Source organism: Pezoporus occidentalis, unplaced genomic scaffold (genome assembly GCF_034315485.1).
Source record: "Pezoporus occidentalis ecotype Australia unplaced genomic scaffold, CSIRO_AGI_Poc_V1 ctg153, whole genome shotgun sequence".
Taxonomy (NCBI): domain Eukaryota; kingdom Metazoa; phylum Chordata; class Aves; order Psittaciformes; family Psittacidae; genus Pezoporus; species Pezoporus occidentalis.
This window is the reverse complement of record NW_026913350.1, coordinates 1,164,428-1,185,640: the sequence shown is the minus strand read 5'-3', so window position 1 is coordinate 1,185,640 and position 21,213 is coordinate 1,164,428. Positions and strand designations below refer to the sequence as shown.

The 21,213-nt window shown below is 45.8% G+C and overlaps 1 protein-coding gene across 1 annotated transcript; it reads right to left on the bottom strand.

Moving 5' to 3' along the window:
- Positions 1-166: 166 nt before the first annotated feature.
- On the bottom strand, positions 167-20,765 carry LAPTM5 (lysosomal protein transmembrane 5). Its single transcript, XM_062611432.1, has 8 exons — positions 20,583-20,765; positions 13,606-13,699; positions 6,160-6,236; positions 5,328-5,456; positions 4,727-4,852; positions 4,078-4,173; positions 1,257-1,349; positions 167-953 (listed from the first exon to the last, which is right to left on the bottom strand). Exons 1-8 carry the CDS (start codon positions 20,667-20,669, stop codon positions 879-881), a joined length of 777 nt encoding a protein of 258 aa, XP_062467416.1. The 5' UTR covers positions 20,670-20,765; the 3' UTR covers positions 167-878.
- Positions 20,766-21,213: the final 448 nt, after the last annotated feature.

The following is a 21,213-nucleotide window of genomic DNA, read 5'->3' as shown; positions in this document are numbered from 1 at the left end:
CCATTTATAAGAGAGGGAAATTGATTTTAAACACAATTCAATTGGCTTACATGGAGTAACCCTCTTCTGGTTAGAGGTGAACTAGATGCCCTCTAAGGTCCCTTTCAACCCAAACCTGCCTATGATTCTAAGGCAGCATCATTCAGAAATCACACAGCAAAGCATCGAAGCCATTAACTTCTTTTTAATTAAAACCCATCTTTCAAGTCACACTAAAAGCAAAAAAAAAAAAGGCAAACACTCAGGTATAAAATGGCAGAGCAATACTGTGACAATCCCAGCTCGCTGTTGTGTACTCTGGAGTACACACTATTAATCACCATCATAAGCAGACAGGATGAGAGCTGCATCATCATTCATTTGAAATCTTCATTCTTCAGCTGATCCATTTCCCATAGGGTCCTCATTAAAGGATGCTGGTTAGCGTAGCTTCAGGGTAGGACTGTCTCAGTGAAAAGCTTCTTGCTTGTTTTCCCCCCATTACACATCTTAAATGTCTCAGCTGCTGATTTAGATGTGAGACAGATGAGAAACAGCATCTTGCTGTCATAAAGTAAGCCTGATGAGGGATTCAGGCCAGTGCCTACACTTCACATTAGCCAGATGTCAGAGGCCAGTGATGGGAACCCCTGTGGTGCCTGGTGCCAAGTTAGTTAAAATTAGCACTGCAACTTGATAGTACCAAAAGTCGAAACTGCCAGTGTAGAACAAGTCACCAACTCCAGTGGGTCACCACCACTGTAGGCTCATAAAGAGAGCTGGACTGTAATAAGCATGATATTGCTATAAAGTGAGGACTTTTCAATGAGACTATCTGACAGAAGGGGTAAGGGCCACCAATAGCAATGCAGATGTCATCTTCTCCTCATGAGTGAAGCTTAGATTGCTACGTAGGGTGGTGGGGATTCCTTGGAAGGCAGCTCTAAGGCTTCCTCATACGATGGCAGCACAACCTGAAAGAGAAGACCGTTAGTTATGGGGATCACATGAAGGGATTCAACAAGTGATATATTCCCATTTATCTGCCTTGCCTGAAGCCTGAGTTTCAGGTTCCTGCAGATACCATTGGCACTGAAAGATCTTATACAAAAGTTAAAGGAATATAATACATTTGGAAAAGTAAACCTATTAATGCACATTTGAAGGGCTGAACAATCTCCCAGGCAGCTAAAGAAGCAAAAGTAAGGACCATCATGTATTTCATCAGCCTAAACCGTGCCCTTTCATCATGTAGATCTGAAGCAGTCTTTACTCACCTTTTCAATTGCTTGAGGGTCAACTTTTACCTCCTCTCTCTTGCTGGCTTTAATATACTTAAAGCAGCTCAGGACACATTTGAACATACAGGCCTGGAAAGGAAAGGGAAGTCTGCCATCACATTGCACATCAATAAGAGCATTTCTACTTTGGCCATCAGCCTGCTATTGTCCTGCTCTCTTCTCTGGAGGTAGAAGCATGGGACCATGTGTCTCAGGACCTTAAGAGAGTTTCTCTTCATCCTTCATTAGAAGGGTGACAACTCCATCTATTCAGAACAATACACTGGTGTGGGAAGTCGAGAGGACTGGTAATACCATTAAGTATAAAGCACATGCTTAAGACCTCAAGGAGTGCAATGTCATCACATAGGAAAGGAAAGCATGTCTTTCATGTTATTTGGATGTCTCAGAAAGGCACCTTGGGCACGACATCCACTTCCCAGAGATCCAAGGCTCCCTGGTCAACTAAGACTGACGTGAAAGGTCAGCTCATTCAACAAAATCCTCTATATATATCCTACCTTATACTTGCAATAGTTACACTTTCCTGACAAGGCTGCTTTACACCTCCCTGATGCAATAAATAGAGCTTTTCTGGGAGAAATGAATCGATTGACAGGTTGTGGTAGAAGAAAATAAGCCAGGCTTGTGAAACACACCATATTAAATAAATATTTTCCCTACTCTGTGCAGCGAGGCAGAGTCGTGTGCCTCTTGTTTTCATTGGCCTAAGAGCCTGCTTTAAAAACAGTTGGCATTTTCAAAGGAACACAGGGAGTTATATGCCCCAAGAGCAAGCCATAAAGCTTAGGACTTCTTAGAACAATGAGGACTGTTTGTCTTGACACAAAGCCAAGATAAAGAATGAGAATAAGGAATGAAGTATCTGAGTTGAAGGAATCCGTCTCTCAAACAAACTTCCAGAGATAAGGAGGCAAATTCAAGCTTTGACCCCCACTAGGGAATACTGCAGAATCCTTCCTGTTCCAAAAGCCTCCCTATACAGAGAGCGAGCTATTTCAGAAGTAATTATGCTAAAGCCTTACTTTAATTTCTCATCAGAAAATGTTTTATTCCCCTTGGTTTCTGCATTCTTACCACCATGGAGGGGCGTGGGTTTATGATACTCAAATGAGATAAGGATAATTTGTGAATACAGAGATCAGAAAGGGAAACTGCCCTGAAGGTGCTTTGTAAGCATCACTCCATCACTCTCTCTGCCCTTTGAATACTTTGCATGTCCAAGGAGCTTAGACTTGAACAACTGATTGTATCACCATTGGGGGTCTACAAGTATATATACACCCAGCTACCACACTGGTAAGGAGCTGTGAAGTTGCATGGAGAGACTTCCACTTTGCAAAAAGGGTGGTGTTACATGAAAGAAACGAGGAAGAGGAGCATTACCATCCCTCTAGCATCATCAGAGAATCTTCTTCTAAACGGGACAGCCAAGCCTTGCAGGTCTCATACAAGGTCACTGGCAGGGGTGCTCAGTGAGTCAGGTGCCCCATCACTTCTCCATCTGACAGACCACCTTCTAGCTGGATTATGCTATGGTACTGGATGCAGAGAACTATTTGGGGACAGTAATTGCCACTTGGCAGGCAAACAGCACCAGATACACAGAAACAGCAATTTAGTGTTAGAGCAATAAATGCTTGTGATAGGTCATTAAGCAAGTCAATTTATGCAAAGAGATCCTGGGCTAGTCCAACATATTTACATACCACCTTGGTGTGGGCATTGAATTGAAACCAATGTGCCCTAAATTGGCCAAATGGCCTTTTTAGGTCTCAAAATCTTTATCACTTGGAAGGAACTCTCCAATGAAAATGGTTTTGCTACACATGGAAGAGGGGAGGAATTGTCATTGAATTTAAGGGATGGGGTTCCTAATGACTTGTTTGAGGGAGCATTTATGCTTGTCCATTGTTTCTTTTATTATCCTCCCCTCATCCCTTCTCCTGCAAACTCCAGCACAAGAAGCCGTTGCGAATTAAGCAGTCTTGTAGCTAATGCTGTGGAAAATGCAAATCAACCAATTTGCCAGGTCAGAGAGATTTGTGCTGAAGACCCGTGGTGCCAGCTGGGTTTCAGGGTTATCTCCACTCCTATTGCGCAGTTTATGCAAATATTAAAAGATGCTAAAGTAATGTCTGCAGTGCAATCATGCAAGACATTCCACTCCACCCTGCCTTGTCCGACCACCTGGGAAGAGTCTGAATAAAACTGCTTTCCAACTAACAAGTAGCATTTTTCACTGTGACAGAATCTGCTCAAGTACCTGGAAAGATCTGGTTTTCTTACCTGGTTTGAAAGCCCTCAGTGAAAACCCTGTTCTCTGACCCACTGAAGCAAGAAGAATAGAAACCATTTCACCAGTGGAGTTTTCAGAGGTGTAAGCAGAAGTCAGCAGCTCATGGGTTTTAATTAAATTTCAGGGTATCAGTGTGCATAACTCTGCTTACATCAGTGCGGAAACAGCGACTTATCCAAGTGGAAGATCTAACCTGCTGCTTAATGATCTAACTTATTTTGGCACATGACAGCAGAAGAGTTTCTTATATTTGTTTTCAAACATCCTTTTAGAGATGAATGGATGGGAACTTGCATCTGCAGAAGCATAAAACCAGTGATTTGAATATTAGACCTGCCTCACATAATATGCTGAGGCATAGCTCCTATTATACCCAGGGAGAGACCGACAAGGCTTTCCAATGCCCTGGTAGATTTAAGAGAGAAGAAAGACCAGTTCTTCCTATCCCCCAGGCAAGAGAGCTTCATTTCAGCCTCACCAGACCCTGCAGCCATTTACCTTCAGGAAGAGGACAGCAATGAATGCAACGGTGAAGGTGACCATCACTTTGGCATATTCCTCTGTTGGTGACTTCTCCACAGCTGGCAATAAGCTCTGTGAAAAGAAGGAGAGGGACTCAGTAATGAATGCTTGCTCCCTCTACCAGGGTTACACAACGTGGTGGAGGTCTCAGCAGGTTTCTCAGCCTGCCTCTCAGAAAGGTGGGACAGGCCACCTTCTTTTCCTCATTGGAAAAAGCAGGGATGTTTTTTATCTCCTGCTGTTCACACTCCTTTGGCAAAGGTTTTCAGGAGACTATTTAAATGAGAACTCAAAGTATGACTGTTTAATAAAGATGAAAAGTTTATGCATTTTCAATGCGGGCTTGCGGGCTCCATCCAAATCATTTTGCTCTGCAATTTGCATCCATAAGATTCTTAAGAGAAAAACAAGGTGTACTTTTAAGAAACACCGGCATAAGCAAGCTGTCAGTCAAGAACACGGTGTTGGTGAGAATATACAGAAAAATCCTCTTTTGTCACCAAACAGAGCAGTTCTGGGTATACCGTTTAGATCAGAGAAAGTTTACCCTGTCTTCACAGCCGCTGAAAGGAGCTTCATAGGAGGTCTCAGCATGAAAACCCAGCTGAGCTTGCTCCTAACCTACCCCATTGTCTGAAGACTTGAGGCTGAGATAGGTGGGGACCTCCATGTAAGAGCTGCAGAGAGTGAGAATACTCAGGCAGAAGTCCAGCAGCTGCAGAGCCAGGAAAGGGATCTTCGAGTGTCCCTGCTGCAAGAAGGGAACAGGAATTTGGTTATCACTACGAGACTGTGACACTTCTATAGATCCTCCACATTTTACACAGGGCCTGTTCTTTGTTCACATTGAGCCTAAGCTATTTAATTTACCCAAAATGATGGGCTGATTGACGCAAGCTCCACAGGAGAGGCCTCTAGCTGGGTGGTGATAATCCCTTCTTAGCATGGGCACATCCAGAACGACCTTCCCAAAGCCATGAGACAGACAATAAAATCATCAGGAAGATCCCCAGACATGGGAAGCTGAACAATGTCCCAGCTGGCACTAGCTCTCCTTATGCACCCTGGAGCCCCCAAGGACTGAATCCTGCCTCCAGCCAGTATAGAAACTACCTTGCCGTGAAGAGCCATGGCCCAAGGTAATGATCCTTCATCCCTACATTATGCATTAGCTTCCATCTAATAGAGGACAGAGGAAACCACCCCAGAAGTGAGCTGTTACCTACCGCATGGCTAAGGGAGGACACAGAAATGATTGCAGGGACTTGTATGTAGGAACTGAACATTGTTAGGAGGCTGAGGAGAAAGTCCATGACTTGTAGAGCAAGGAATGGGATCAGGAGACGTTCCCTCTTCTGAGACAGAAAAGCAATGCCAGTTATTTCTATTCTGAATAGGAGAATGAGACCAGCTATCAATAAGTGAAAGGACATATATATTAAGGTACTCCAAAAATAAAGTTTCCTGGAATTCTGCACCTAATCCCACATACTGTGGTGGCAACAGACTAGGAAAAACTGAAGGCCACCAACACTGAATTTTTTAATCCCCTTGGAGAGTTTCTGTGAATTTTCGCTGTATGACATTAGCAATCGATCCCATCAGCTGTCATTCAGCTGTCCCCAAAGTTTACTATGACAGAGAAGGCTGGGTTCCTACACCAGTGCAGGGTTGTTTCTTCTCCTGACATGGGGAAGGAATCCCCAGTGCGATCGGGGAGTTAGAGTGCTCCTGAAGGATCCAACTTGGATCTTGACAGCAAGGAAATGAGGCAATAAAGCGTCACTTCGAAATCATAACATTTCCATTCCTTAATGTGAAAAATAATCTTGATGGAAGCATCACTGAGATGTGGTCAATCTGGCAGCTAGCAGCCTTGTAGAGGAGCTTGAGACTGCAAACCAGCCACCTTCCCCCTCTATAAGAGAGCAGATATATTACTTGCTTTTCTGATCATTCTTCAGCATTTCCATTGAGCATCCTCTAGTCCCCTCCTCTAACACCTCCTCCCTCAAAGAGCCCTCAGCCAGCAGCTAAATGCCATTGTGGAGAACATACCTTCACCACACCGAGCAGGAGGTTGAAGCTGATGATAAACAGCATGATGATCAACAGGAAACTGGTGAGAACATCAGCTAAAAGTAATAAAAGCGATTAGCACATCACTAAAAGCTTATTATGACAATTTTACCACTAAGGAAGAGCTAAAGCATGCTTGCATATGGAATCCTAGAATGGTTTGTGTTGGAAGGGACCTTAAAGCTCATCCAGTTCCAATCCCTCTGCCATGGGCAGGGACACCTTCCACTAGAGCAGGTTGCCCAAGCTTCCTCCTGAAGAGTTCCCAGGAGGCAGTTATCCCTCTTAGTATTGCAGACTGCCCCGATGATGACTACCAAAGCCTTGCGTGCACTGTGCTGTATGCATACACATTTGGTCTTTGTAGGGGCCTAGACAGTGTGAGGAGTATTGTAAAGTTGGTTTGCTGCTTAAGAAAAGGGAGCAGCTCACACCAAAGGCAAAATACTGCTATTTTCTTTATCTGTCTCTGCAGAGCATCGAGTCTGTCGCAGTGCCTCCTCCAGCTCGCTCTCCAATTTATTTCTTATTGCTTTACCTGAGCTTAAAATAGCAACTTGGGGGTCTCCAACTCTCAAGTGCTTGAATAAAGAGTATAATTTTATTAGAAAAAGAGCCAAGTTTTTAGCTTTTCTGATATTTTTTAAGGCAACCGATGCCTTCCATAGGTACATTTCTCAAACATCAGAAATATTTGATTACTTGGCATTACTCTCCCTCCCTGCCAGTTTATCCCATGGCTATTAAACAAATCTAGTGCCTGTTTTGTCCATTACCCCTTTCACATGCTTTCATAAAGAAATTGTGCTTTAGCCTGTCGGGTCCCTGACCTATTCCAGCTGCTCTGGTATCCTTCAGTGCTCCGCATTGCCCATTTTTTCCCCATGAAAATGCCCCTCATTTCCCCAGCTTTGAGTGAGCACAAGAAGCCTCTTCCTTTCTGGGGCTCAAGGGAAAACCCCTTTGAGGAGGCTGCATCCTTCAAAGAGGATAGAGAACAGCTTATCTCAAGAGAGGGAGCAGCACTGCATGAGTTGCTGCACATGGAGGTGTCAGACATTCAAGACTTAAGGGAGGACCAAAAGTACCCAACACTTGACATACATCAGGAAAAAAGAGACTAGAAAATAGCTTGTACTTATAACCCCCACAAATACAGGATCCATTTAGCACAAAATAATGAGAATTGAAATGCAGGAGTGGAAGAACTCTTGGGCCACAGCAAAGAAAGAAACCCCAAATCCAGCAACCCCTGAATGAGAACAGAGAGGGCAACAGAGAGAGGGCTTTGTGGCAGAAGAGGCTGCTTTGCAGCTCATGGGGGTCATGGGAAGAGCCTGTTTCAAGGCAGACAAACCAAACCCACCTTTCAGAAGCAGGAGGGTAGAGGCAAGGCTGAGATCTGGCTCACAAAACCCCAAAGTTTAGTTACTCAAAATAAAAACAGAGCTTACAAAGACAGACCCAGCCTTTGTAGGAACCGCTATAAAGAGAAACACTCCCATTAAACCCCAAACTGCCCAAAGCCATTTTCCCTGCTTTTCCTCCCAGAACCAACCAGCAGAAGCTTGCCCATGAGGGGATTTATCTCTTTAGCACAGTGTTTCCTCCAATTCAAGGCAGCTGTGTTTCTCTGCCTCTTCCTGCATGCTCTCCTGCTCCAGCTCTCTAGGCAGGCTTGCTAATTAATAGGGCAACAGGCTGTTGCTTCTGGAGGCTAATTGCAGCAGAACCCAGCTGAACTGTCCAAGCAGAACCTACATTAACCCCCCCCAACCAAGCTAACAAAGAAACAAAAGCCCACAGCCCTTCAGACACAAAGGGATGGGGACAAAAGGAAAACCAAGGGCAAACAACTTTCCACGCTCTCTCTACCCCCATGAGTTCACAGCAACCACTGCCAGCCTTTCCGCTGGGATGTTCCGTTCCAGGGATGTTTTAGTACCAATGGGTCTGATCTCAATAATCAAAGATTTCACTGAAACATAATGACTTCTTCCTTTGTGGGAGCACAGTCAGCAGATGGGCTAGAAGGGGTGACCCCCTTCCATAGTGGGACCTTCTGGCTCTTTGCTCAAGCCTCCATGAGATGGGAATACAGTCCATGTTCTAGAGAGGCCAAATGCATACGTTTCAAGGGCTGGCAAAGTGGCAAGAAAGCTTCAAGAACCAGCAGTGCTCCCTAAAGTGGGAGGCCACAGCAGACCCTAGAGACTAGTACTGTGACTAACGGGCTCTTTCCATGCCCAGCATCTGCTGTTCAAATATATAAGAACTTAATTTTTAAGTCTCTTCAGTATTTCCTTTCATGCTTAGTTGGCCTTTGTAGGATGAATGTTTCTCTCTTTTGGACTTAAAAACCCCCAGATAAGAGCAAAATTTAGGAATATGGAACCGAGCTTGAGCACCTGTATGATCTCAAACACAGGGGCATCATCCCACTGTTTTCCCCTCTGTTCTTCCTGCACATCCATCTGGGTTCCTGTCTCAGGATTTTTTCTTCTAGAACACCTTAAAAAGTACCAGAGTATTCAGGGTTTGTCTTTGTATAAGGGGTGTGTGCTCCTTAAGGGCTGTTATTTCAAGACAAGAGGCAATTGTTAGAATAAAGGAAATTCGACATAGACGGAAGGAAAAATCATACAGTAATGATGCGGTCTTGAGCAGGGATGCAGAAAGGTTGTGGAATTCCAATTTGGAAGAATCTGCAAACCTCAACTGGACAAAGCCTTGAGCAAACTGCCCCAGCTTTGGAGTCAACCCTGTTTCAAGCAGGAGGTTGGACTGGAGATCCCCAGAGATCCACCTTGCCTTTGCTCAGTGATTATTGGACCAGGCAGGGAGGAAGCATTGCTCCTCACAAGGCCTGTTTCACTCCCATAGCCCTGGAATTTCCTACCTACGAGAACAGTTCTGTTCCACAGCCCCCTCCATGCTGGCAGTGGTACTTTACTGCTGGCAGTGTGTGGTGAGATGTAGCCCTCTTTGAGGTGCACCTTTTCCTAAAAGCTTATAGGAATAAACAGGAGCAACAAATAAAGAAAGATGCTGGTTCTTAGGCTTTTTCTTACCCAATTCCTCTGAGACTACCTGAGGCTCCCAGGGAATTTAATGAGAGGAACACAGATGTGCTGTGAAGTAAATGCCGTTTTCCTTGGGGAGGTGGTGTAACCAGAATAGGGGCATATGACAGAGGCTCCGCAGAGCTGCACTAGACACTTGCAATGCTAGCAAGTAGTCCCCAAAAAACCCACCCATCCAACAGGAAAAGAGAGCATTTATTTGCCAAATGTCTATTTTTTATTAACTTCACACCAGGGTTTTTGCCCTGACTGTAGCCAGGAGGGACACTGAATGAGTTCTAGTATTTCTGATGAATGCAAAGAAACCCTTTCTGTTTTATAGCCCAATAAACTGGCATGGGGAATACAAACAGGGCTCATAAAGCTGCGGTATAACAGTTGCATTCACAGATTGTCAAGCATGGCAGCGTCTGATTCAGTGCTGCTGATAAGCTGCAGGGAGTTATTTCTGGACAGCCGCATTCAAAGGATGGGCAGGACCAGCAAGGGAATGAAGCATCCCAGTCCCTTCAACCAGATTTGGTTTTCAGCAGAGAAGGAGGCAATATCTTTTGCATAGGCAATGGTATGCATAGGATATGGTGTATGCTGTGCACACAGGTCTTCAGGCATAACTGAGGTGTTGTTCTTGGCTGGCTGGGCAGAAACTGGAACAACTTTTCCAGTTGTACTTTGTCCACAGCCTCTATTTTTATAGTCATTAATGAAAAATAAAAGTGATTAACATTGTGCATGGGCATGAATTGAAGACATCCTAAAGATCTGACCTACGGCAAGCAGTGGGGTGTAACGTTTTCAAGGCAGAAACCCATTCACATTAGCAGCTTAGAACTGGTAAGGAGGTGTTACTTGAAGTGTTTTTAAGGGGATTGCTTTTGGGGTTTATTTTTTCAGCAGGAAAAACTAGTCTGTCAAAGCTCAGGGGCTTTAGGAATGAAGCACTGCCAGGAAGGCTTTTGCTACGAAGACTTCTCACCTTCTCAGGATGGGATTTCTAATGGGCTGGAAATGGGGGAGGCTGCATGGCAAATGCTCATCCAAATTCCTGCTGTACATGAGATACAGCGTAGAGATGTGAACTGAATGCTTTCGGATTGCAACAGAATGCCCCCGGTTACCATGCAGCAGAGTCTGCCTCCTGCTCTCTCTGCCTGGCCAAACTAATCTTGTGTTATTTCTTAAACAGCAGTTAGCTAATAAATTCAGATCAACTTTAGGTCAGACAGCACCTTGGCATTGACCCCACGAGGGGTGGGTAAATCATCTTCAAGGCTCCCAGAGACAAAGAAGAACATGGGTCATCTTCCCAATTTAATCCAGCTTTTGCAGCAGGCCTTATGTTCATTTCTTGGTCAACTTTCATTGAGAAGCAGATTTCAGAGGAGCACTCTCAGTCCTGTGCTGCCTACGGCATCTTGTAAGCCAAGACGTGAGGAGAAGCAGGCTGCAAGAGACAGAGCATCCCTCTTCTGCTCTTCCAGTCACCCTTCCCATTACCCCAGCAATCCCAAAAACCTACAGTCCCAATTCTCCTTCCCATCCCTGACCATACCTGTGGAAGTCGAGGCGCATCCCATACCCTCTTTTAAAGGCAGCAAAACTTACTGCTGAGAAATCTTGAGGGAGCTCTGATTCCTTATAAAGAACTCCCACATGTATTCTTTCCCTACTGTATCACGTGCAAAGCATTTTCCCACAAACCTTATCTTGTTTATGCTCCTGGGCCATGATTACAGTGTTAGCATTCTATATTCTGAGAGGTGCTTTAATCTGGCAGGAGCTACAAATAGAGCAGCAGATGCTGAGGGCATCGACAGAACCTCTCCCCGAATTGTTCTCCAACTCATCCATCTGGGTTTTGAAGTCAAATTGAACTTTTTCTACTGATTTGCTGTATTGCCTCCCTGCTAGCTGCTGGAAATAGAAGGGTTGCACTGTGCTTATTCCAGCTATAATCAGAAAATACAATCTCCCGAGCAGAGCCTTTTGAAATGCTTGGGAAGAGAAGCCAAGTGGAAGTGCTGGGGATTTCATTAGAAAATGTTCCTTGTTGTGTAGGAGGCAATGGAAGAGGGGGAGGGGGAAGACCTGTCATTTTGATTGTGTGGGAAGGGGGGGGTGTGTGTTTAAAAATGAGGCCAATTTCATTCCCAACAGTTTTATTCTTAAAGAAAACCTTCCAGATTCACACGTCTTGCTTAGAAAGAGCGTAATGGATTTGTATGGAAATGATCTGAAAAATCTGTCTCAACAATTGGGTTTCTTTTTAGTTTAAAGAAGATTTTACTCAGATACCTACAGAAAAGTGAAAATTATTGCCCTTGGATGATCTTTCTGCAGAAAAATAATGAAAAACAATTGTCATTTTTACATAACTGCTTCTGTGGGCAAGTAGACTGATTTGCAAATGTAATGGCTGGTTTTCAGCAGTTCAGATCAGTGCAGTAGTCAGAATGCACGTGCAGACTCCACCACCAGGAAAAACTATTTCCAGCTATGCCCATGGCCCAGTCAGGTACCAGCAAAAAGCCAACCCCAAAAGAAGGGAGGAAGACCTCAAGGTCCCATTTGAATCATGTTCTTCGGTTTTCATCTGTAAAATTCAAACTAGAAATGTATTTTACAGGAATGGAAAAGTGGGTTCTCTGATGTTGTGATGATTCCAGATACCCAGAAAACAGCCAGGTTCTAGAGCATGTTGCATGTGTTGCATGTGTTGCATGTTGCCCTAATGGGAATGCCCCATAGAAAGCATTTTCCAAAGCAGTCATCGTGGCTGCTGAGTTGAGCCACAGCTGCAGAAGGACCTCTGTGGACCGCACCTAAGCAAAGTAACCTCCAGCCCACCCAGACTGGAATACTTTGGATGAAATGCCCCATGTGAAAGATGACAGCAGATCCTTGCTTGCTGTCCTACTAGGAGGACTCACCCAGATTTCCATCTTCTGCTCACTGTTGATGCCTTTAGAAACAGCCTTGGTGGATCACAGTGGTGCCTCCTAAAACCCAGCTGGGCTCTTTGTGAACCCATCTGTTAGCAATAACATCACCCAGACAGTGCCTGGTTTGGTTCTTTCTGCTATATCTAACTCCTACCCTGCGGACAAGTGAGATCTGCTGTTCTTGGTTTCCTTTTCCTCCACTTACAGGTCTCTTTGTGCATCCTGAAAGCCTGGGGAAGAACACACTGAGAAAGCAGGGAACAGGCAAGTCTTTGCTGCTGTGAGTTGCATTTTTCTCTATGAGCCTTCTCTGCAGGGCAGAGACAATGCAGGGTGTGGGAGCCTGGTTTCCTCCTTCCTGCACTCAGCAGAGAAGGGTTGTCTCAACTTGTGGTTTTATACTGAAAAGTGACTCAGAAAAGGGAAAAGTACCCCGTGTTTGTTGCTTCCAAGCAGCCTCACGCAGAATTAGCCTGCTTGAGTAATATTTGAGGTCTGGGGAGTTATGTTATTTTAAATGGCACCCCACGTGAGCTATCTGCCAGGTCTGTGAAAGCTAAGCTAGATCCTTCCAAACTCAAGCCATAGGAATTCAATCAACCATGAAGAATGTGATGCCTGTGAGTGTTTATGGGCTATGAAACAGCCTGGCTGCTCCATTCAGACAAGCAACGCTCTGCAAAAACACCAGGGGCTGGGAAAATCTGGGATGGGAGCCAAAGGGACAAGGGGGAAAAGGAGGTGGGTTGGTGGCATTCTCTGAAGTGCCTTCAGCTGTGAGGTGGGAGACCCCTGCATGGCATGATGGATGAGAGGATGGCTCTATGGCATAGAGGGCAGGGCAGTGGCAACATCAGGCAGCCCATTCACCTATGGGATGTAGTGTGGGGCTGTGATTTCTCCTCACTCCAGGACTCTTGGGTCACTGGTCAGACTCAGACCATTGAGGAGCTGGTCAGAAACTTCAGTGTTTTGCTGGAAAACGCCCAATATGTGAAGGAAGCCATCAGTGTGTGCAAGGCTTAAATGGTCTACAGTTGGTGAAAAGAAAGAGAAGGGAAAATAAAGATTGTCAGGTTAATGCAAAATGCATTGCAGAGAGAGTGGGAAACTGAAGGAGTATGAGGATACTGGAGAGTTTGGCGTCAGGACCTGATCCACTGAATGAAAGACACCTCCTCTGGGCTCCACATTGGTCTCCAAAAAGCCAACACAGCCAAAGCCTAAAACAAAATCCAGGTCTTTACAGCCTAAATTTTGTCTCTGGGTCTGAGCTTTTGCCCATCTATTGTGAAGAGCAGTTTACAATTTTCTTTGATGAAAGAGGGACCAACGCAGGACCTTGGGTTCCCTCTCAACCCCACAGACCCTTGCTGCTTTCCAGCATCCCAGTGACCTACCAATTCTGTAGTAATCCTTGTCCAGGTCTTTGCAAAAGCCTTTTCCACTCGCCACCTCCAGGGAGTACTCAATCAGCAGCAAAACACTCATAACCTAGGAGGACAAAAGCAAAAGACACAATTCAGTGGGCCTTGGGCCAGCTTCCTATCATCAGGTTTGTTTCCAGGGAGCATGCGGTGGCCACAGTCCTAAATGCAGGATGGGTTTCCAAGTGAGGCAGACACGAAGGGTTTCAAATCCTGTACAAGAAAATATTGAGGCAAAAGTTATCAGGTTATGAATGGTTTGGTTTAACTGTCTTTTTCTGCCAGCTTCTGAATGAGAAAATACAGAGTTAATGAGCTTTGCTTCAACATTTCATATCCAGAAAGTCCTGGGTTTACATTTTGAACATGCATTTTGCTTCAGAATTGAACTAAATGTAACATTAGTATTTTAAAGTGTAAAAAGAAACAAAAAGAATGAAGATCTCTCTAAGGTTAGCCATGCATTGACAAAAATATAATCCTCCTTCTTTTCTTTATTTGAGAAAAATCTCCAAATGTGCTTTTTTTTTTTTTTCACATTGAGCCACAATGATTTCCTCCAAGTTTCTGATTTGGACAATCAAACCCAGACCCAGTTCATTCCATGCTGAGTTTAGCAAGCTGTGAGATGGAGTGAGATAGAGCTGTGGTCTCAGTCCTAGCACTGGAGCTGCTCTAAGGTCTCCCCTTCAGGAGCCTTCTCTTCTCCAGGCTGACCCAGCCCAGCTCTCTCAGCCTGGCTCCAGAGCAGAGCTGCTCCAGCCCTTGCAGCATCTCCATGGCCTCCTCTGGACTCACTCCAACAGCTCCATGTCCTCACCAACACCAGGACCAGCACTGGGAGAACCCTTTCTGCAGATTACCAGGGACAGGAGCCACCAACAGAAGTACCATCAACAAACAAGAGGTTGTTGTGAAGAGATGAATGAGAGAAGCCATTTCATCTGGACTGCACAACCTCTGTTTGTGCGTCATCTGAACCCCACACTGATGGAGGAAGCAAGTTTGTGTCTGCCACTAAGATCAACACAAGCGCAGGTACCACAGAACTGAAGCCACTTTCCCACAACAGCTACATCAGCTTTTCATTTCAACAACCGCTTAAAGAAGTGACGCAGGCAAGCAGGAACTGGAACTGTTGTGGTCTGTGCTTGTGTTTGCACTCCTTCTGTATGGGAAACAGCATCTGTGGGGAGATGAGGCAAACCTGGCTGAGAAGGGAGCAGAAGAGAGAATGGCTCTCATCTCTGGATGGAGATGCCTACGAGATCCAGACAGAGCTCAGGAAGGAGTAATGTATAGTCAGATGTGCTGAGGCTGACATTGCATGCAAACAAAAAACATAGAGGCATGGAAAGGAAGGTTTTGCATTGCCCCAGAAATGAGGAAGCATGGCTGGGACTGCAGCAAAGACAGGAACTGAATGCAGACTCTCCCACTGTCTCTGTGTGAGCTGCAGAAGTCCTAGAAACTGTTTTTGTCACCAAATTGATGGACTTTCTGCACCATGAGCTGCAAGTACAGCTTCCAAAAGAGCTGTAGCACATCCCTCAGAGCCCTTTGCTTCTAGGCTATCATCCACCAAACCACACTCTTGCTGCAATGGCGACTGGGACCGTGTCCCACCATGAGCCTTCCCTTTGAGCTTTAAGTCATGCTTTCTCCTGGCCTGTCTGGTACCAGGTTGTTCAACAGCTACATGACACACACAGCTTTTGGTTTTCATTTATTTGCCATGCAGTAAATGAACTTGGCAATCTCTAGATCTCATTACATAGGGACACAGGAAACTTAAAGGGGATTTAGTTTAATGTAACAGCATTTAAAGCCCCATGGAAACACTGAAACTTGTCAAGGATGAAATTGTATTGATCTGAAGTTTCCTTACACCTGATGGACACCCCCGGGGATGTGAAGGATCTCTTAACTAACTCCACATGGAGATCACATGCTGACTTCAAGTGCTCTAACTCATCTGAGAGATTTCATGTACAGGCTCCCAGAGAGATTTCACTTCCCTTGTGGCTGTTGTTGGTCAAATCCCTCAATTTGCAACATGGAGAAATATAGGAAGAAATTGCTTTTTCAGGTTTCTGTTAAACGGAGGCCTGAGCCAAAGGGATGATATGAGCACTAAATACCAGTTTCATTCCTGAAAGACAAGTGAGTTAAAGTAGGGTATCAGATCACAAATAATCCCAGGTTTACAGCCAGAGGCTAAACTTCAGTATTAAGAACCCCTCTAGTATCTTATCAAAGAGGGGAACAGCAGAATAAAAGAGGCTGTGGTTTCCTTGCAGGTGTTGAAATGAGCCACACAACCAGACCCTCTGCAGTCACACAGAATAAGTACACATCAGATAGAAAACCCAAGCCTCAACTGAAATTTAGGGAGAAGGCTTTTAAAGTGATAGCTGGGGTTTAAACTTGCTGTTTAAAAGAGTTTTTGCATGGAAAGGATGAGCCACTGAACTGCAACAAGACAAAACAGGCAACGATCTCTGGGCCTTTCCCTTGGCTCTCCATCACAAGCGCCACGTGAGGACATCTCCATCACCTGCCTTTGCCTTTGACGTGCTGCTGCCTGGCACGTGACAATCTCATTTATTCCTGCAGAGAACAGACATGCGAGGTGATGAAACCTCTGCGGTGGGCTGCTCACCTCAATGTGAGAAGAAGGTAGAGGAAGATTGATGTGCTGATTGCTCCGCAAGGCTGTGTAAATTCTCACTCAAGATTCACCCTTCAGCTCCAGAAGAAACTGAAAAGTTCACATGTCAGAGACAGGACTGCTCAGACAAGCATCCAGTTCCCTTTCTTATTGCTATGTCACGACAGGGGAGAGGCAGGTTTAGGATTGGAAGTTTCACCTCCCAGCTAGCCCTTATTTTATCCCCTACAGCCACAACTTTTGAAGGACACCTCTCATCTTGTAGCTGCCTCTATGTAAAATGAGTGCTTCACATTTATTGATAAAAGATCTGTAACACCAGAAAATGGTGTAGGACTGAGGTAGTCATTAAATCAAGGCTGCTGCACTGGAGGTGTCTTGCAAAGCAGACTCTTACCAGCATGATGCATGCAGCCCCTGTTCCCTGGTGAGTAACTGCTGCAGCTGCAGTAGGGTTAAACTGCTCTTAGTGATCCTCCTGTGCTTTTTGCTCTCTGAAATATGTGCAGCTTGACTAATCCAAATAATTTCTCTTTATGCACATGGCCTTGGTTCTTCTTTCTTTTTCCTCTGCAAGAAGAGCTTGTAACCACAAGGAGCAGGGGTCATCTGGGACAGTGACACGCTGCTCTGGCAGTGCATTGCGGTGCTGTGAAGGTTTCTGACAGCGGTCCACGCTGACAGGTAACATCCAGCACTCTAAGGGCAAACAGCACCACAGATAAATGCTGGTACTTTGAGAGCTTAGTTTAATTTACAAGCGGTTGTTGTGGCAGGGTAGGATGAAGTGAGGAGTGCTTTTAGCTCCCAGTTGGTTTCCTTTCAAAACATTTTATCTTTTCCTGCCCGCTGCCTCCTTCTCCCTGCCTTGTTTGTGCCACAGAGATGCTCCAGGAGGATGAGGGAGCAGCACAAGGTGTTCTGAACATCTTGGGCCAGTCACAGCCTGGTGAAATCGCAATGTATTGCAGCTCTGTAACAACACGAGTCACATCCACAGGTGAGGACTGGACCTGAGGAACGTCCCAGAGATGAGACTGCTTTCCCAGACCTCCTCTGGCTCTAAGCAAGGACTGGTAGCAAATGAATTGCAGGTTTTCCACCCATTCTGTATGCACAGAAGCAACTTTCCAGCCTAATTCTTGAAGCTAATGTCACATAACCTGAGGTCTGTCTGTGCCTGGGAGGAGCTGATAAGCAGAAAGACAAGGTCCTCTATGCTTTCTCTGAAGTCACCTCACAACACCCAGTGAAGCTTTGCTGAGCACACAACTCTCTCCTGCACATTCACTTCCTTCGCCTCCCTGTTTGAGAATGCCCACAATTTACTTCAACTGTCTATGGAGAGATCAGCAGTGAGACAAATCTAATTTATAGGAGGACAAGACATCGCCACAAAGCCCCAGAGCTTCTGTTTGATGGTATTACTATCACCCAGCATCACTATGATTCATCCCTAGGACCCACAGCAATAACTTACACTGATACAAACCAACACTATTGATACAACAAATCACCCAAGTCACTGCCCAGTTATAAATCCCCTTCTCTTTTCACTCCCCCTGCCCAGTTGCAGCTACATGATCAAAAACATGGAGAAGATGCAGGGGAAAAAGTGGTTGCTATTCTGTGTCATCTCTTAAAGAAAAGACAATCTTCTCCAAAAATGAATCCGTTTTCCAAGGGGTTCTGTGTGAAAGAAGCCCACAGAGATGTTAAACTACAATTTGCCAAACATGGAAAGAAATGTTTAAGAAGGAAATGGGAGCAGAACAGAGCTGGAGGTTATTAAACACCACGAACACGAGAGTGTTCATGTAACCTCAAGCTCAAGAAGTCCTGACTGCAGGGGATGCACAGGCCAGGGATCATTTGGTGCCTGTCCTACTCCCAATATCTTCTTCTCTGAGCACCTACTGATGGCTGCTGTTGGAAACAGGCTGGGATGTTGGGGCTGACTCAGGACATCCATCCTATGACTTCTGCCTTCACCATCTTGCAGAGACAAGCAGCTTTTCTTGCCCACCTCAGTGGACCTCTAAACCTCCTCTGCAGGCTCTTTCCCGTGAGCACTGTGAAGGCTCACTCCAAGGCTCTCTGCCTTTTGCTGTTCAACACTCACCTGGTGCCTTCCACAGACCCACAAACCCTTGAATAACACATCCTTCATGCGATGTCACTGGTAATGAGGCATTCCCTGCTGGCCACCAGCACTGAACGGAGGTGTCTCACCCTCCTCCATCACACCCTGGTGCAAATCAGGAATCTCCACTGTTACTGGCATCACAGTGGAAGAAAAATGTGCCTCAGTTCAAAGCATTTACTGACTTCTGAGGAAGACAAAGGAGGCTGTTTTATGATCCACCCTCCCAGCTAGGAAAAACCATATTCATTTTCTGTCCTTCTGTCTCACCACTGATAACACATCGCTCACATCGCATGGCGCGCTCATAGCTCCCTGGAGACAACGCGTTGTAGTTCCATGTCTTGTGTTTCCCACCTTTGCACAGCCCTTTAATTTTGCCAGCGCCTCTTCAGATCTTGGCAATAATTCCTCCCAGGGTTCCATTTCTGAACAGCTCATGAGCATCCCTCTGTGATAGGTGTATGTTTAATTGCTTGTCAGGAATTGCTTGTGCTTGTGCAGAAATCAGCTTTGATCTGATTGATTTTTTTTGTATCTTGGGGTCATAAGAATGCACAAGAAAGGCAGCAATTTCTCTTTCTTTAAAGCACTGAGATGGTAAGATGTGAGCTCGTGGCAAAAGAGGTCTAGCCTGCCTAGGGTGTAATCTAGATGCTCAAAAAGCAGAAGGCAAAAAAAACTATAAAATTGCATGATTCTTTTAACCAACCTTATAATGTTTTTGAGGTCCCCAAATGATTGAAATATGGCATGGAAATGCTACTGCAGGGCCTGGCTTTCAGGTAATGCCAGGGCAAAGATGGTGGTGGTTACATTGCATGAAGATGCAGCGCAGACCCATGTTTCTCTCTTCTGCTCTGGGCTGGCATAGGACCATTTCCTATGGCGATGCAGAGAGGCTGCATTGTGCTCAAGCACAGCCACCTGCCTGGGTCACTGCCTCCAGCAGCTCACAGTGCTGCTGATTCCTGGTGTGCTCATGAAATCCTGTCATTCATGGGATACTTTCCCTTTATCTAACTACCCCCCCAAAAGCAACCAGCCGATCTTCAGATTTCTTTGCCTTTCTTTTCATGAGCTGAATCCTCCACCAACGTATGCAGGCAATGGCATCACGGAATCCAAACCCATTAAACCAGAGGGTCACATTGCTGCCTTGGCTTTGTGTGACTGAGATGGGGGCTATGGTGCAACAGGGGTTGCTTGGATGGCTCCTGCTGCCCCAGGAATCAGACTGATACTGCAGGGAGACCACGGCATGTCCTACCCATGCATGGCATGGCTGTTACGGCTGCCATGCTCAGCATGTATTTGCAGGCTACAGCTCCACTTCTCCCATACAAGGAGTGGATTGGGAGCCCCTGTTAACGTTATCACCCTGCAGCCTCCCAACCCATGACTCTGCACGCTGAGCGTAACACATGGGGTTATTTTAAGTGCCTCTGCTGTGCGAGAAACCACATCCTCAGCGTGACTTAAAGCCACCTGAAAGCAACCAGGCGGTGTGGAAGAAACGTCCCCCATGCTCCTCTGCCTCTGCTTGATGCCATCTGTGCCCACCCCAGAGCGGTTACACCAGCTGCCTGGCTGCTGAACACAGCCACGAGCTGCAAATGGAAACCGAAATGGTGCATATAGTGTCCAGAAATGAGGCAGCTTCATCGACCCACCCTTTGCTTGCCTGGAGCCCAAATCCCTCCTCCCTGCAGTGATTCCTAATTGCAGTTCTCCCATTGCCGATGTGCTGCCCAGTTTTGTAACGACAGGTCCAGGGAGCCACGCTGAGCCCTGGCCAAGCTGCACACCCCTGCGTGGGTAAGAGCTCCTGCATTTAGCTGCGAGGGAAAAACAGGAAGCAGAGTGAATTTCCATGAGCTCCAGTTGGTAGAGCCAGGGAAAAAGCAGTTGAAAAGCCCTCCCAGTGCAATAGATTTCTTCCTGCTCCCCCTTTCCAGCACCTCTTTTGCCCATCCCTCTGCAATCGTTGTGTTTTCTCTTTTGGGAACACAGAAAAGTCAACAGCCAGGAAACCTTGTGCTCTGCAGTGAAGACACCTTCTGCAAAGCTCACACCTCCGCCTCTCTTTTCTTGTCTCCCTCTTCCTATGCCCCCCCTTTCAGTCCTATGACTTACCATGTGGAAGATCCCTAGAGCCACTGTTGCTGTCTTGATGTTGAAGAAGCAACATTTGGGGGGCTCGGTGGTCGTTTGGGCACTCATTTTCTGCTCCCTCTGCACAGCTGTGAGTTAAGGAGGTTGAACTCGCAGCAACCGCCCCACAGAAAAGCGAAGCGAGTTGTTCAGCTCCACTTCCTTCCTGGTCTATAAATGTGTTAAGTCATCTACAAAGTCACATGAGGGCTTTGATTTCTCAATAATAAAGCAAGCAAAATCATGTTGCTTTTCTAACAGATCTTTAACTGCTTGCATAGTCCAGATGGCAAATACAAGCACAAACGCTGCTTTGGGCAGGTGGTGTCCAGCAAGTGAGGTATAGGGGCAGAGGAGGGATCTGAAGCAGGACATAGCTTTGTCCTACAAAAATCATCAGAAACAAAAGCAGGGGGCCAAGAATCTCACCTTAAACTTGACCCGCTGTGTTTGCAGAGCAGCATCCAAGTGCCTCAGCTTGAAGCAGCTTGTTCCCTGCCAGCAAAGTCACCATTCCTTGGAATTGCTCCTGGGAGCTGCTGCTTGAGCAGCTCCGGACTCTGGGACTGGAAGAATGGTGAAGGGTTGTTGGCTGAGGCATGTGCAGTTTTGC